We start from the raw sequence: 17,452 nt of genomic DNA, 5'->3' as shown, positions 1-17,452 counted from the left end.
AGGAAAGAACTTATCCTAAATGAAGAGTTTCTCTATACTGGATGTTCCACACAAGGTTGTATGACCAATTATGAGTTACATGGGAGAGAAGGGAAGGGGAAATTCTTACTCAAGTGGAAATTCTTACTGAATAATCACTTGGGCTAAAGTTTGACCTAAATGGTCTATCCTTTGTTAGGTGTAGAGCAGTTCAAAATTCTCATGTTAGTTTCCTATTACAAAGAATGTAGCACACAACACATCTAAATTGGCAATAAAGAAGGTATTATAAGATAATAAATCTGGATAGGACCTTAGTGATTATTCAGTACAGAGAGGTTGAGACTTGCTCAGAATTCCCAAGAAGTTTGGATTCCTGTCTCTCCCTCCATTCATATTCTCTGAAGTTCCAGGGGAGAGAGTCACCCTCTACACAAAGCTGCTGATATCAATAACTCTAAGCTGTTCAGAATAGGCAGCAAACTAGAGAGGGTTTGTTGCATATTCTTTGAAAACTACTGGTCTTAGAGCCCAAATAGGAATTTAGATTGTCATTTTATTAATTTTTAAAAGTCAATAAAGGCTTCAAACTTACCTAGGTCTAACATGGAGGAAGTTAAAAGAATTAGAGACAAAGGAAACCCAGAGACTGAGTAAAGGATGGATAAGTTAAGGAGATAATGTTGAAATTCATTTATTCAAGAGATAAGTAGTTGTAAATGGGTTTATGTACATAAATAATTAAAGGTCCAAGTCCTTTGCTTCCCCTTTCCCATTCAGTAAGTAGACTAAAATATAAGTACAATATGTCCAAGATAAAAGACTCCTTAAAATCATTAAGATAATTAACTTCATGTAGTTTAAAAAACTATTTCAAGACACTTTAAGCCTGTTCTAGAAACAAAGGTCAGGTATGACTCTCAATCCATATCTACCACTATCCTGCTCCACCACCTAAGAAAACTACATGTAGGCAGGTTTTTGAATACATACTTCCCCCAATTCCCCCCCCCCCCATATCCTGCCTTGAATTAAATAGATTGTCATTTATAAAAGGGAACTAGGGGTCCCAGAATATTGGGAAAAGTTATTTGCTTGATATAGGAATTAAGCAAAGGACAACTGAATTTTCAACTGTAATTAATCACATTGGCCTATGAATGTTCTGATCCAGATAAATCACAAGTGACATTCTTCACAGAATTTTCAAGGTTAAACCCTGATCTTATTTGAAGATAGTCTTTTGAAAACTGAGCAAGGCCCATTCTGAATGATTTTACTTCTTACTCCTGGATTAAGTCAAGGACAAGAGACATCAACATGACCAACAAGATTTTCAGCATGGAAAGTATCAATGACGTCCTGGAAAATGAACCAGAATGTAAAAGTCAGAAGGTACCTCAAGAGTTACTTCTATTGCATGTGTGCTTAGAAGTAATTCTTACTCTAACATGTCTAACAAGTTATCATCCACCATCTATTTCAATACCTCCAAGGAGAGGAAAACATCTTGAGGGATCCCAACCCACTTTTGGACAGCTTTGTGAGGAAGTTTTTTCTATCAGGTTTAAACCTCCTTGGTAGCCCTCTGATCCTAAAGAACCACCAAAAAGGAAACTGAAAATAGAGTCCAACTGCCAGGTCCAAGCTGGGGTATTAGGGATCCTTTTATTAGACTATTCTACAATAAGGAAAACTATTGCTGGCAAATGCCAACTTTTGTCATGACTCAGGACAGACTTTGTAGATAGTCTACTGGTGGGTCAGGAAAATAGTAGAGTATGTATTAGTATCTAGATCCAAGTACTTGGGCCAAATGTTGAAGCTATGTCTATTTAGTGATTACTTTGGCTTTGGGCTTCCTAGCCCAGGATAAGTTACCCCTAGATAACATAGGCAAAGCTTCTTTCTACTCCCTATCTGCCTATGAAATTTTACATTTCTCATGAGGGATCATAGTTTAAACATGCCAGGGACTATGTCAGATCATCATATATTCCAGTTATATTCTGCTCACCAAGAATACAAAATCTTTTCCCAAGGTTGATCTAAGGCCAACTTCCCGACCTAGAAAAGAATCCCAAAATTAGCAATTTGTTGTTTTGCCCTTTGGGGAAAAAAAAAGTCTTCTCTAGAGCAATTTTCAGTCCTCCTCTCCCCACCCTCACCTCCCAATTAGTCTCTTCCTCCCTGGACTTCAGTGGTGCTTTCTTGGTTTCCATCTTTCCTTCTTAGTCCACTTTGCTGAATCTGTCACTTCCTTCTCATTAAGAAAAATGTACTCCAATAATTCACTGGGGTGGGGGAAGGGGGGAACCAGGGAGAAGGAAGAACTGGAAAGCAGTTTGGCAGAAACTAGGCCTAGACCAACATCAAGATACAGTCAAAGTTAGTGTGTTATTTAGACATAAAAACTTATCATGAGCAAATTAGAAATAGCATTAAAGGAAGTAAAATGGATAGTTTTGATTACATTAAAGTTTTTGCACAAAAAAAATCCAATGTAGACAAAATTAGAAGGAAAGCACAAAGCTGGGGGAGAATTTTTTATAGCAAGTTTCTCTATTGAAGGCCTCATTGCTCAAATATATAGAAAACTGAATAGTCAAAAAACATGAACAGTTTTCAGAAAAATTAAAACCATCTAGTCATAGAATAATGCTCCAAATTACTATTGGTTAGAAAAAATTCAAAGTAAAACAACTCTACAATACCTCATGCCTATTGGATTAGTTAATATGATAGGAAAATGAAAATGTTTAAAAGGATGTGGAAAAGTTGGGACACTAAGGCATTCTTGGTGGACTTATGAACTAATTTAATCATTCTGGAGATCAATTTGGAATTATGCCCAAAGGTCTGAGTTTTCATCCTTTGATCCAACAATATTAAGTCTATATCCTTAAGATAAAAAGTAAGAGGACCTATGTATACAAAAATGTTTATAGCAGTTCTTGTGGTGGTAAAAAAAAAAAAAAAAATGATATCCATCAATTGGGGAATGACCGGACAAGTTGTGATGTGATTGTCATGGCATACTATTGTGCTATAAAAATCGAGCAGTATTTTTTTTTTCTAAAAGCAAAGTAGAAAGACTTATGCTCTCATACAAAGCAAAGTAAGAACCAGGAGAAAATTGTTTACAGTAATAACAATATTCTGTTATGTTTACAGTAATAACAATATTCTGTTATGATTAACTTTGAATGACTTAGATCATTGTATTGCTGAGAATAGCTAAGACAATTCTTAAGGACTTATGATAAAAATGTTATTCATCTTGAGAGAGAGTTGATGGAGCTGGATATAAACCGAAATACACTATTTGACTCTAATTTTTTTCTTTTAGTCAATTCTTTTTGTACAAAATTATGAAATTATGTCAAGCATTTCTGATTGCTTTCCATCTCAGGGAGAGAAAAGAAGAACAGAATTTGGAACTGAAAACAATAAAAATGTTTTAAAAATTAAAAATAAAGGACTTCCATTTTTAAACACTCAAAGCCCCAGAGACAGTGCTATGTGAATGCATTGTCATGTTTTGAGGATTTTTATACTACTTGACTGAGTAGTAAAGAAATGCAATAGGTGAGTTGAATATGACTGTTTGCTTATATTCCATGTAAAGAGATTCTTCCATTTTAGCCTTAACTACTCCAGTAAAAATCAGAGTAAGCTGTTTCATCAAGAGGGTCCCTACATAGGGCAGCTAAGTGGCACAGTGGAGAGAGCCCAGCCCTGAAGTCAGGAGGACCCAAGTTCAAATATGAACTCTGACTCTTAATCTTCTTGGTTGTGTGACCCTGGGCAAGTCACTTTACCCCAATTGTCTCAGGGAAAATAAAAAAGACCCCTATACACTAAACTTATGCTGCCCAATGGTATGATGATCCTTCATATTTCTCCAGCAGCAAGTTGTTCCCATTGCTGGTCTTAAGTTATGCAAAGAAACTATGGTATATTAAAAAAAAAAAAAAAGTCATTTTACCTGCTTCTAGTGTCACGATGAACACTGGATTCACGAGTACTAATGCTAAGGCTTTTTGTCAACTCATCCCCATTACTTCGCGTAGGGATTTTCTCTTGCTGATGGTCTGGGCCAATCTGAACAACTTCCTGAGTTTTGGGTGGAGCCTCTTCTACCACATCAATATTTGGGGACTCAGCAACACCTGTACAAATTTAGAAAGTCCAGAAAGGTAGATTAGGTTACAGAGAGAGTCGGGATTAATTTGCCTTATAGGTAAGCCCAGAGTAACTAATATTTAGCAGCTTAACTGTATCAGAATAACTGATACAGTACTTTGAGGTTTTCAAAAGTGCTTTATACATCCATCAGGTTGAGGCTACAAGTATTACAAGATACATTTTAACTATGTGAAGACTAGCTCAGAAAGCAAGATGACTTACTCCTGATTACACAGCTGTTAAAGTAATAGAAGGGTTTGAACCCCTTGCCCATGTAGGGCCACATCTGGCTCCTGAGCATGAAATTACTTAGGCAGAAACTTAAAGCCTACTGCCCTATGGGCAGTTAGGCGATTCCATAATGCACAGAGTGCCAGGCCCAAAGTCAGGAAGACATCTTCCTGAATTCAGATCTAGCCTCAGACACTTAGCTGTGTGACCCTGAATAAGTCATTTCACCCTGTCTACTTCAGTTTCTTCATCTGTAAAGTAAGCTAGAGAAGGGAACGGCAAAACATGCCAAGATCACTGCCAAGAAAATCCTAAATAGGATCACAAAGAGTTAGTCAACAACCGAAATGACTGTCCTCAATACCTGTTATTGGGGCAGGGAAGAGGTAGCTATTGAGTGACAAAATGTAAGGGAAACTAAGCAAGAGAGCCTCACACATCAGATTAAATTGTATTCTGAAGTCCCTCCTTCGACCAAATCTTTGTAGTAATTACGTCCAGAGTCATATTGAAAGGATGTATTTTGTGCTCTTTAGAAGAGCTAAGAGTTACCCTCTGTAGAATGACTTGGTTTTTCAGACATCAGCATGTTTTCTTTATCAGCTTCCTTTATTTCTTCTAGTGGTCTTATAGAAACTTTTTCCGACTGCCAAGAGGGAAAATATGGAATGATAATGAGTTGGAAGTGAGTTTGGGGAAGATGAACATAAAACCAAAAAAACTTAAAAGACTACACAGAAAGTTAGACATGTCACTTCTAAAGTCTAAGATGAAGGAATAATTCACAGCATTTATTTTTTGAGTGAACATGAGATTTTGTAGAAATGACTAGATCCAACCTTTTATGAAATCTTCGTATTAGTTGTTCTTCCTCATATCAAGTTGAGGAAAAAAAAAAAAAAAAAAAAATCAGCCAAAAAGTAGGAATATCTTTACCTTTGCTACTTGAGCATGAAAATACTCTTCTATCTCCTGGACAAGGTTTTTGGGATTCTTGGGACTGCGATTTGCTTTGGTGGGAGAAAGGAAATTATAGACATTTAAAAGCAGGAAGGAGCCCAAGACCTAGATCTATTCTTTTATTGCTCCTATAAAAGGGAAACTGAGGTCTAATGGAAAGTGAGCTCTCTAAGGTAACCTCTGCTTTATGAATCCCCAACCCCAGTGCTGTCCCTTTTGGAATTATTTTGATTCCTTGTGAATCTATTTTATCTTTCCCAGTAGGATAAAAGTTACTCAAGGGCAGGAATCATGTTTTTTATGCCTCTCTTCATAACACTTGTCTGCCTTCATTCCATTGTCTGTAAAATGGAGATATAATAGCCTCTCTCAGAATTGTATACCGATTACATGAGAATAGTTGTGATAGCTTTTACAAAAATCCTTATGGTTTTCAAAGACTAACACTTTTACCAATACTTACTACAATGCCTGGCACATGATAAGTGCTTAATAAATACTTGTTGACTTCATTTGTTGAACAAGAGGTTCATCAAGGTTAGGGACTGTTTTTTCCCCGAGTATGCCTGGGGTTTAGCTTACAGTGTGTACCATAAGACAGTATTCATGGAATTAAAAGTTCTCTTATCTGATACAATGTCAGTTTTATTGAAAAACCCTTTTCTAAAAAGGAATCACTTGGAGTAGAGAAAGGAGAGAGAAAAACCACATACACAAAGTGACTAGAAGCTAGATATCATTAGCTTAAACATAAAATTTCAGAAGGTAATTAGAAGAGTATTTTTGTTCCCTCTATAGAGTTATCCTCCAAAAGCAGCATAGGAAACCAATGAAGGCAGGCTCAGCTTTCATTAGAGAGAATTATTCTTTATTATAAAAAAAAAAAAAAAAAAACGGACAGCATTAAAATGTTATAAGCTGATCCTTGTCCAATAGAGTTTCCCTGCCTACTCCTGTCAGAGTCTGATATATTCATAGGGTTGCATGATAATCTGCTGCCCTATTGCTCTACTTAAAAACCCTATCACTACCATAACTAAAACTCCCTTTCCCAGGCACCTCTTTATTAGCATACTAATTTTCTTGAGCATGTACTTTCCCTTTTGTATTTGTATCCCTAGTGACTAGTACATAATGGGTACTTAATAAATGTATGTTAATTGAAAAAGAGAAGGATTGAAGATGGAAAGAAACGGAGGATAAGGCTAAAACCACCTAGTCCTTAGACTTGAACCACTTTAGACTAGCACAATAGCTAGCATTTATATAACTCCTTATGTTTTCAAAGATTTACAACCACTCATGTGATTTTCACAATAAACCTGGGAGAGAGAGAGGCTGCTATTCCTATTTTACAGATGATAAAACTAAAGCAGATGAAAATTAAGTGACTTGTTCTGGATCACACAACTATATAAAGTCTCAAAAACTTTATTTGCACTCTGATCTCCCCATTTCAGGTCCAGTGCTCTCTCTGTGTCAACTAACTACCTTACATTCCTAAGCAATGCTCTGCTTTAGGTCATTGAAAGGGGCTATATTAGATAGCTGATAAACATAACTATACCCCCTGGGGATGGAACTAGGAAAGGGGCAGGGAAAGAATGTACCGTGGGATGAAACATTCCTTGCGTCCGGATCAGTAGGACTATCCATCTCTAAGGGCTGCAGAGACGATGTACTTAAAGGACTCCTGTGTGAAGTATGACAGACACTTTAAAATCAAGGTAACTGTCTTTTATACCTTAGCACTAGACATCCTCTGTGCTCATGATTCCTCAGAGGCTTCCTTGGCCTGCTGGCTTTCAGATTTGGATCTGCATTTGAGGGACTTGATCTTTTCTCCTAAACCCCCTATAACAAGCCTGGGGAACAGAATGTTTTGGAAAGCCTTAAATACACACAAGGAGAAAACCCAAAGGGTCAAGAAGATGAAGCCAGAGTTGTAGGACAGTCTACCTACCTAGTGGTCAGAGGAGATAGTTGACACGATTCCCCTAAACCAGAAGAGGTGGAGATATTTGCCTCTGAAAGTATGGGGCTGTCTATAGTCACACTCTTTTGTTCTTTCTTCAAGTCACAAACTAGGACAAAAAAAAATGTATTTATTATTAAGAGGGAAGGAAATGGACTAAGCATATATCTAGTGTCTTTGTCCCAGTTACCAAGCTAAATCCTTTTTTTTTTTTTTTTTTTTACAATGATTTCATTTGATCTTCAACTCTAGGGGGCAGGAGATATTATCCCCACTTCACATTTGAGGAAATTGAAGCAGAGTTAAAGTGGCATGGCTAGGGTCATAATAAGTGACCAAGGTCACATTTGAACTCTGGTCTTATTAACTCCAAGAAGCTCTGTGCTCTGTACCACCTGATTGCCTGTGTCAGGTCAGATCTCTCTGAAATCTGAGGGAAAATTAAGTTAACATTCTTCTAAGGTACTAAACATATGCAAAAACATTCTTGATAAGAATTCTAGAAGAGTAAGCAGTAGTAGCATTATGGGAAGAAGATGAAGTATACCTTCATGTTGCTTTAGAAGCTGTTGATACTTTGTAAGAGTAGCCTCAGAGGCATAAAATTCATTTAAACTTGGCTACATGCGGGTATATACTTCTTCCTCTTCTTGTTTGTTTTTTGTTCTTGAAGAGGACCATGAATCAGGGAGGTGATGCATGACTTGCAAGTGAATTAGACTAAGTGAGGGAGGGCTGTGCAAAAAAAAAAAAAAAAAAAAAAAAAAAAAAAAAAAAAAAAATCACCAGACCCACTTTTTCCTCCAGCACCATCTGGGTCCAGTGGCAAGATATAGATCAAAATGACTAGATATGGCCTTTGTGTATATGTTGAGAAGTCCTTAGAAGAAAGAACTAAGGGTAAGCAGTTAGAGGAAAGGGGAGAGATGGGACAAAGAAGATAGGGAAAGAATCCTCACTCTTATGCTCAGTCTATTTTAATTTAGAAATTGAAACCTTCCCTTCTAAAAGGGATATGCTGTATCCCTTGTCTGGGTTTGCTTTAACCTAACTTGTAGGAAGCAGACAGCCTTTTTAAGATCTCAGAACTAACTAGATTATAACCTTAACCTGAAGTATGTGATGTTATAATACCTAGCCACTACATTTGAGCTTTGCAGCTGTTAATGGTGGGGAAGGATCAACACCTGGACGACACAATTAAGGTCCACAAATTTAATAGCATCCCAAAGGTGCCTCAACTCATGTGCTGAAAAAGGGTCAGCTGCCACAGCTTCCAGAATAAGACATACAGTAGAGTGTCCCACTTTTCTTTGATCTCCTTTCTTAAAAGGAGAAAAGAATAATTTGGAATATTACCATACTACACATTCTTTTGATTAAGCTTCTCTAGAGCCTTGTTGGACAATCCCAGAAGTCACATATTGGGGTTACTAGGTTTTGTGCTTTTTGACTCCTCTTCGTAAGTTTTTGACTAGGAAGAAGCAGCCATACAGAAAAAGAGGGAGTTGGGGGAGCAGAGGTAGAGCATAATATGTAGAGAGAGATATACCAATCAAGAAAAATGTTATATAAATATTTCTCTTGGAAAACAGGGAGAAGCACTGAACACGGACACAAACTGATAGTCAAGCTAGTTGAATGAAGGGCTTCCGATTCCAAATCTAGTATTCTATTATACTTTCTCCTTGTTCTTCTCATGACATAAGATCAGCTCCAGAATTCTAATAAGTTTCAAGTTTCATGTTGTGATACTAGAACCAAAACAAATAAGTGACTTCTTCAGGTCTCAGACTCTGTATTTATTATTTAAAAAAAAAAAAAAAAAAAAAAAAAAAAAAAAGGATTACATAAGAGTTAGGAAAAGAAGGAGTAGTTGGATTTAATAATCTAAAATAGCTTCCAATTTAAAATCCTAAGATCTTAGAAATAGCTAGTTATATATTTAAGCACAAGTATGCTATCCACTTAAGTAAGGGTGAAAGGAAAAATTTTCCATAAATTGAAAGGTTCTTTCTAGTCTTTAACTTTTAAGTTCATTAACTTTCATTAGCTACTGGAAATTGGATTACACCTTTACAATTCTTTATGTCTTTAAGTAAGATTCTGTTATTAATTATTTGTAAATTTTTTGGTTGTAAAATACTTCTGATATAGTCTCATTTAGAACTGCAAAATGACGTAAATATTATCCTGTTTTACAGAGGTCCTTAAGAGGACCGTCTTAACTCTGCTCCCCCAACTCCCTCTTTTTTCGTATGGCTGCTTCTCCCTAGTCAAAAACTTACGAGGAGTCAAAAAGCACAAAACCTAGTAACCCCAATATGTGATTTCTGGGATTGTCCAACAAGGCTCTAGAGAAGCATAATCAAAAGAATGTGTAGTATGATAATATTCCAAATTATGTTACAGAGGCCTTTTAAAGTGAAATATTTGCCTCAGTTCATATACTTTTGATATTTTAATTTTTTCCCATCCAACCATCCCTCCCCTCCAACTCACTGAATCAAGCCAGAGCTGCTATTAAATAAACACAGTAGACCAGATGTCCAGTGAACTACTCTTGTTCCTAATTACTCAATCAGAAATTCAAAGATACAGAGTTAAATTTGATGTGAAGAAAACTTTCCACTAATTAGAGCCATTTTAGAATAAAATGGGATATCTTGGGATGTTGTAGGTTGTGTTTCATCAAAGGTCTACCAGCACAAGTTGGATGACCTCAGACACATCAACAGTGGCAAATACCTTTCACATATCCTTGATTGCTATGGTGGTCCCTATTGACATCAAATTGTGAGGTTATTTCCAAAGACTTATGATCTTATTCTAGCACTCCTACAGCCATTAAGTATACCAAAGCCAGCAGGGTTTACCCTATTTTAAAGGTAAACAAGAGCATCCAATTCTTGTATCCTCTCAGAGCCACATACTTTCCAAGATACCGTGTTCTATCTTCAAAAAACATTTGGAGTTTAGCACAAACTTCGCTAGTAAAATGAACTAAAGATCCTAATGTAAAGGATCCAATAAAACTCCTAGGTATCACAAAGTTTGTAGGATGGAATCAGTGATCCTGTTGCTCTGTAAGGTTTGACTTTATTCGAAAGTAAAGAGATAAAGAAAGCACAATAGCATGAAACATGAGGTATGAACAAATCTGGGAAGCAAAGATGAAGGTCATGGAATTGTGCTCAAACCATTGGACTGAAAGGAAAAAAAAAAAGAGTAAGAATCAGATCCCTCCAATCATAAGAACCTTAGCAGTATTTAGATGTTTTTAATAAAGAACAGGGAACTTGGGCAAGATCCAACATGTACTATAGATCAGAAGTATCAAACTTATAGGCTCACATTCCCAAACATCCCTTAATAACAAATTAAAATGTAATTAAGAACTGTTTTAAAAAATAAAATACTAAAGATAAATGTTAATTTGGGGCTAAATCAATGTAAGACCAGGTTTATATTCAACTTTGATCCCACTTCTCTAGATGAGACCACCTTTTTAAAAAAAATTCTGAAAGAAAATCAAATAAGGTTTGTTGGGAGTGGAGAGTAGGGCAGAAGCTCTTATGAATGAGACTGAGGGAAAAAAATTAATTGAAGATAGAAAAGGTACATCTTAAAAGAGTGGTTACATTTAATAATATACAAAAGCTTCTATGGTTCTCTGTGCATCTGTGCCCTTCTAAATAGTTAGTATTCACCTCCTGACAGAAAAATGGTACTCAAAGTTTATGACTCTTTTTTGGCCCAGGGGTGGCGGGGGAGGGAGATCAGGGGAAATGGTTGATGTAGAAATTTGTTTTGTTTCCTTATATAGGAGTTAGAAGGGTTTTGTTTTCCTTCTCTACCCCTTTCCCCACTCTCACCACTGGGAATAGGGGGAAGAGAAGGTAAAAGGGAAAGAAAATAAATAGGTTGGGTTAATTGGGAGGGGGAGCTTAAATAACAGCCAATATTTATATTGCTCTGTAAGGTTAACAAATACACACACATATACATACACACATATATATGTATATGTGTGTATATATATCCCCCCCGGAAGGAAGATCCTATTATTATTCCCATTTTATAGATGGGGAAACAGAGTCCAAGATTAAGTGATTTGCCCAGTATTGCACAACTGAGTGAGTAGCTCAGGCACTATTTGAATGGAAGTCTTCCTAAGTTCACCACCCTATCCACAATGCTACCAAGAAGCCTCTGTCAGTTTCAAGTTCTCTAAAAAGCACATCCAGAAAATAGAAATCAAAAAATAGGTAAAAGAACATAAAGGACCATCTCATAACAGTTATGCTAAAGTTCAGGGTGAACAGACATTGGTGAAGCACAGCTGTGACTTAAGTTGTCAGTACTCCAAAAAGGATGGGATTGATGTAAAGTAATGGGATGAATCGAGATAGAGGTGGTTGAGATATTGGTTCTTGCATTGAAGATTCTTTCTTCAAGAATGTCTTTGGAACTGGAAAGGACAGAAAAAAAGAAGCTAATAGGAAGTTGATATTTCCCACCTCATTCATATTTTAGAGGAAATGAATTAAATATGCAGAATGGGATATGTTTTTGGATGTAGAAAATGCAAAAGATGTTTCTTTTCCATTATTTGTTAGATGGGTTTTGTTTTATTTTCTTTTTTTCCTGGAAAAAAGTAGGGAAAATCAATTCTTTATATTTAAAAAAAAAAACTTTAACTACAAATTTTAAGAAGATGGCTAGATGCTAGAGATATTATAGAACTAGAGAGGCAAATGCTGAATAGATTACACCTCTCATATTCTTTATATTTATATTATATAATTATATTATAAGCCAATAGGATGATCAATTCTTTGGAAGATTTTAGAATTTAAAAGAGTGAAAAAAATGAAACCTATTATGAAGCTCTTCTACTCTTTTTTTCTGAAGGGGTCACAGACTTTCCCTTTTTTTTTTTTTTTTTTTTTTTTTAAACAGTCTCACCTTGTCAAACATGTCAATCAGAGGGATGGATATTGATAGAGTTTATCTATAGGTTCAGATAACATGCTTATCAAATTTAGATAATACAAAAACTTCAGGGAAAGAAGTAGTCTCAGGCAATCAATATAGGATCTAGAGATTTCAACAGGCTGGAGTACTGGATGGAATCCAATAAAATGGAAGGCATGTGAAGACCTAAATAGATTTTAAAAGAAAAAAATCAGCTTCAAGTATAACATGAGCAAGACTGACAGCAATATCAAGGAAAAAAAATCTAGGTGACGTGATAGATCAGAATAAGGTGATTAACAAATTGCTACTTTTATTTTGAATTAAAATTTTCAGAAATGAGGAAAAAATTATAAACTCTACCCTCACTCAAACTATATCTAGAGTATTTATTATACTCTATTATGTTCAATTTATTATTTCAATTCTAGGTACATATTTGGAAAGACATTGAACTATAGAGCATCTTAGAAAAAAAGAGTCAGAATTGTAAAAGGCCATGATGATCCTCAGGTAATCAAAAAAAAAAAAAAAAAACTTAGTCATACTAGCATCAACTGGATGGATGGTGACAAAGTAAATAACAATTGTTGACTAGAAAAGAAAAATCACTTCTCAGGCTGCCCTAAATGTCTTGCAAAGCCATCCACAAGACATGTTTCTACATTCTCTCTCTTTAATATTCCATAATCAGACTTCCTACCTTATTCCACCAAAACAAAACTGCTCTCTTCAAAAATCACCTTATCTCTTAGCCATCAAATCCAACAACCTTTTCTTATTGCTTATCTTTCTTAAATTCTCTGCAGCCTTTGCCATGCATTGATCACTCATCTCCTTAACACTCTTCTCATTTAATTTTATAAACAGTACTCTGTTCTGATTCTCCTCCTACCTATCTGGCTAATCCTTAGTTTCATTTGCTGGGTATTTTTCCCTTCTACACACTAAGTTTCCTATAAGGCTCTGTCCTGGATCCTTTTCTCCTTTCCATCTATTATTTCACTTGGTTTTCTGATTAGCTCCCATGGATTCAATTATCATATCTATACTAACGATTTTCAATTTTTCTTATCCAGCCCTAACAGTTATTACCCTCTAGTCACACAAATGCCTATCAGATATTTCAAAGTAGACATCCAATTAACATCTTAAACTCGATTTGTCCAAAACTGAATTTTTCCCCCCAACCCCCCCTATCCAAAATTCTCCAAAACTCACAACTTAGGTTTCGTTTTCAATTTACTATTGTGTACACACACAGATTTTTTTTCTGATCAGTTGCCAAGATCTATTGATTTCATTTCTGCAGCATCTCTCAAATACATATTCTTTTCTCCCAATAGTTTCCACCATTTCAGTTCCTCTTTTATCCATCCCCATTATTACAGTACCCAGCTGTTATAAGGCTTTCTCCATTACTATACAGTCTCCATTTAGTTACAGTGATTTTCATAAAGTACATGCAGGTCTGATCATGTCTCCCATACTATTCCATTCCCCTACAAATTCCAGGATCACCTCCAGAAGGAAATAAAAAAATCCTATTTATGATTTAAAGTCTTTCACAATGCCCACCACTTCCTAACTTACATCCATGGCCATAGATTATAGATTCCTTAGAATCTGCTAGGTATAATTAAAGCAGTGAGCCTGGAGCCAGAAAAACTCACTTTCAAATTCAGTCTCAGATACTTTCTAACTATGTGACCCTGAGTATTTTCCTTAATTTCTACCTCAGTTTTTCCTCAATCATGAGGATAATTATGGAACCACCTCCCAGGGTTGTGAATATTTATGAAGTACTAAGTACCTGGCCCATAATAAGTGCCCAATACTTGTTTCCTTCCTTCCTTGGCTGTTCCTCAAAGCAGACTATCTTATAATACTTGGCATTTCTACTGACTCTCTCCATCCACCGCCACCCATGCCTGGGATATTCTCCCTCCCTTCTCATAACTGCCTCCTCCCATAAGCTTTGTGAGGAAATATTATTTTCCTTATCGTACAAATGGGGGAAATGAGACTGAGGGAATTAAATGTGTTGCCCAATGTTACATCTAGGAAGTGGTTTAGGTACAGCTTGGATTCAGATCTTCCTGACTCTGAGCATAGCATTTTCTCACCTATGTCAACCATAGTCAGGATTTGAGGCAGCATAACCCTAAGGTTCATGGATCATTACTTTTTTAAAAAAATAGCTTTTTATTTTTCAAAATATAGGCAAAGATAGTTTTCAACATGCACTCTTGCAAAACCTAGCATTCTTCTTCTCTCACCAATTCCTCCTTCCTTCTTCTGTCCTCCCCTCTTTCCCTTAGACAGAAAGTAATCCAATATAGGTTAAATATATGCAATTTTTAAAAACATATTTCCATATTTATCATGCTTCAATGTAGCATTACTTACTGACAATGAAGTTCTTAGGCAATTCCAGGGATTCAAACTGGTTGGAGCTTTTTGATTCTGATTTGGTCTTAGGTTCTGAATTATAATCCTGGCAAGAGAAATGATGGGGGCAGGTGGGGGAGGGAAGGAGAGAGAAGTTATAACTTTTTTTCAGGACCTTACTTAGTTTTCCCTCTCCTCTACTCTCATCCCCTGTCAAAAAAACAAACCAAAACTCTCATTTCTTCCCTTTCCCCATTAGCTAGGGATCAGATGCCTCTCAGATCAGAGTAGGATCCAATGAATTGAAACACACGAGTCTTTTCTCCTATTAGAACTGTTAGGCTTTAGAAAGAAAAACCCAACAAAATAGAAAGACATACTTACAGTTTTGCCTCTCCTTTCCAAAAGGCAAAGTACCCAACTCAAGAAAAGAATAAAATAAGTTTGTGTATACTGTCTCTTTCATCTCAAAACACCAAGGCAAAGGGGAAGAATTCTTTATACTAGCTCACCATCCCTCAGCTCAACAGTTGGAATTACGTGTTTATCTTCATCTATTTCCTCTGCAGAACAGGGATGTCTTTTTGCCTTCTCCCCTTAGTCTTCTAAAAGGGCCTTACAATCCCCTAGAGTCAGCCTTGCTTTTCAGGAAACTCCTAGATTTCATAATATATCAGGGAAGCAATTCCAATTTCCTTTCCACTTCTCCAGCCCCCAGTGAGGTAAATGTATCTTTCAAAAACCGAGAGGTCATTTTGGCTTTGGAGGATGGAGAAGGAGAAGTCAGATTCATATTTAGCAGATGGAGTCTGGATCACCAAGAAATCAGCAGCCTTCTAACCCAGCCAATGAGCCACCATTTATTTTCCTTCTCCCTTCTACCCCTAGTCTTGGGTTGACCAGCTGCAAGACAATGCTTCCATCTGGTGGTCACTCTGGAGTCTTGCAGCTCTGAATCAAAGAAGCACTGAATTTCTGCTCCCTCCTCCTCCCCACTCCCTACGAATCCCTATTTACTTTGTCCCATCTTACATTTGAGAGTTTCTGGAGACAGAACCCAATCCCCCCAAAAAAGACTCTTCCCCACTCAGGCAGTTTTCTTGTACCTCATTGAAACAGGGGATTACATAATCAAACTCATCACTGGCAGATACTGTGTCCAGAGACTCAATAGATGGAGCCTTTTCTGCAGAAGAGACAGAGGAGAGTTGGAGAAGGGAACACTCACATACACACGTTTCTCTCACATGTACAGGGGAAGTAGCACTATGCTAGTTGACAGGCAGCTTTTCTTCCCTACCCTACCCTTTAGGTTTTCTAGTCTTAGAACAACAAACTGAAGACTCTTCCCCAAAGGAGCCCAAAGAAAAATGGGAGACACGCCATCATTTTTTGAAGAAGTTCTCTTTTGGCAAGTATCTAAAATTCAATCCATGACTACACATGGCTTAACATTTTAGCGAGGATTTCTGGTCCCTTATCCCCAAACTGATGAAAGTGGAAATACAATTTAGGTCAAAGTACAGACAAAAAACATTTTAGAGCTGGAAGGAAATTTAAATTTTATCTAGCCTAACTCCCTCATTTTGTAGATTTTATAAGAGACACTCTGAGGTCAGCAAAATTAAATAACTTGCCCACAGTTGTGCTATTAAACTTCATCAAGAGAATTTAACTTCAGGTTTGAGTGTTTCATAATTCATATGTCTTTTCATGACATCAGCTTGCCTCAAAGCTAAAGGGAGGACAGGAGCCCTCAACCCATCACAGCTAGCTAGAAAGGAGGAATGGGGAAGGGAGAGAGCACCCCCTCTCCTTGAAAAAGCTCCCAGAGAACTTTAGGTTTAGTCTAACAAGATAAGCACCTGTCTTCTAAGAGGCCATACCCCAACTAAACTACTTCTATCTAGGGGACAACCTGGGAAAATATTCCCACATACTCAGCCTATGCACTAAACCATAATAAAGATCAGAGATATACAACCTTGGAAAGTTAAACAGCAGCAGTCAAATATGTTTTTTCTAATCCATCTGCAGCATGACATGTTGTCTTCTAAGTCCAATTAATTCACTGATACCGTTTCTGGGCTCTCTCTAGTCCACTAGCTTGCCTTATTTCTAAGGAAGAGCTAGAAGGATCTGGTCAGAAATGGAAAATAAAAGCACGCTCAACAGAAGATTGTTAGATCTTTTAGAGTTCAGTCTCTTGGTCCCTCAAAAGAAGAAAGAAAAAAAACACAGGTGGGGGGGTGCTGGAAAGAGGGGATGTAGGAAGAGATGGAGAAGGAGCAGAATGGGAAATAAAACCTCCAATGGGAGCCTTGGCCAGCAGGAACCTTAAATAGAGATAGGAGATGGGGCTGTGGGGGTGTAGTGGGAAGGGTATGCAGTCAAATATGCTGAAGTCAATGTTCGAAAACTGAGCCCACCTGAATCTCCTCACCAGAGTGATTCAAACTCGCAGGACACCTGGGAATTGCTTGAATTGCTTTTCAAAGGATAAAATGCAGAATACCCCAAAAGTCTTGGCACAGTTGTAAATTGTAATGCCTTAATAGCTTCAATCATTTTAATAGCTTAAAACTGCCCAAGATTTTTGGGACACACTGTATAATTGGTTATGATGTTTGCTGTGGATGTCAGGATGTGAGCAATCATCCTTTAAAATATGAGAAGGCAAAAACTTGAGGTAGGTCAAGGATGACTAATCCTGTCTCTTTAATTCAGAAAAGGATAGTTCAGGATACCAGG

The 17,452-nt window shown here is 36.9% G+C and overlaps 1 protein-coding gene across 1 annotated transcript; it reads right to left on the bottom strand.

Moving 5' to 3' along the window:
* Positions 1-633: 633 nt before the first annotated feature.
* Positions 634-17,041, bottom strand: LOC116421417. Its single transcript, XM_031950825.1, has 10 exons — positions 16,686-17,041; positions 15,808-15,887; positions 14,720-14,807; positions 7,322-7,442; positions 6,969-7,051; positions 5,335-5,408; positions 4,951-5,044; positions 3,968-4,151; positions 1,997-2,046; positions 634-1,341 (listed from the first exon to the last, which is right to left on the bottom strand). The coding sequence occupies exons 1-9, from the start codon at positions 16,744-16,746 to the stop codon at positions 2,028-2,030; spliced, it is 804 nt and encodes a 267-aa protein (XP_031806685.1). The 5' UTR covers positions 16,747-17,041; the 3' UTR covers positions 634-1,341; positions 1,997-2,027.
* Positions 17,042-17,452: the final 411 nt, after the last annotated feature.

Source organism: Sarcophilus harrisii, chromosome 2 (assembly GCF_902635505.1).
Source record: "Sarcophilus harrisii chromosome 2, mSarHar1.11, whole genome shotgun sequence".
In the NCBI taxonomy this organism is placed as follows: Eukaryota; Metazoa; Chordata; class Mammalia; order Dasyuromorphia; family Dasyuridae; genus Sarcophilus; species Sarcophilus harrisii.
Note: the sequence above shows the minus strand (reverse complement) of the source record. Positions and strands in the feature narration are given on the sequence as shown.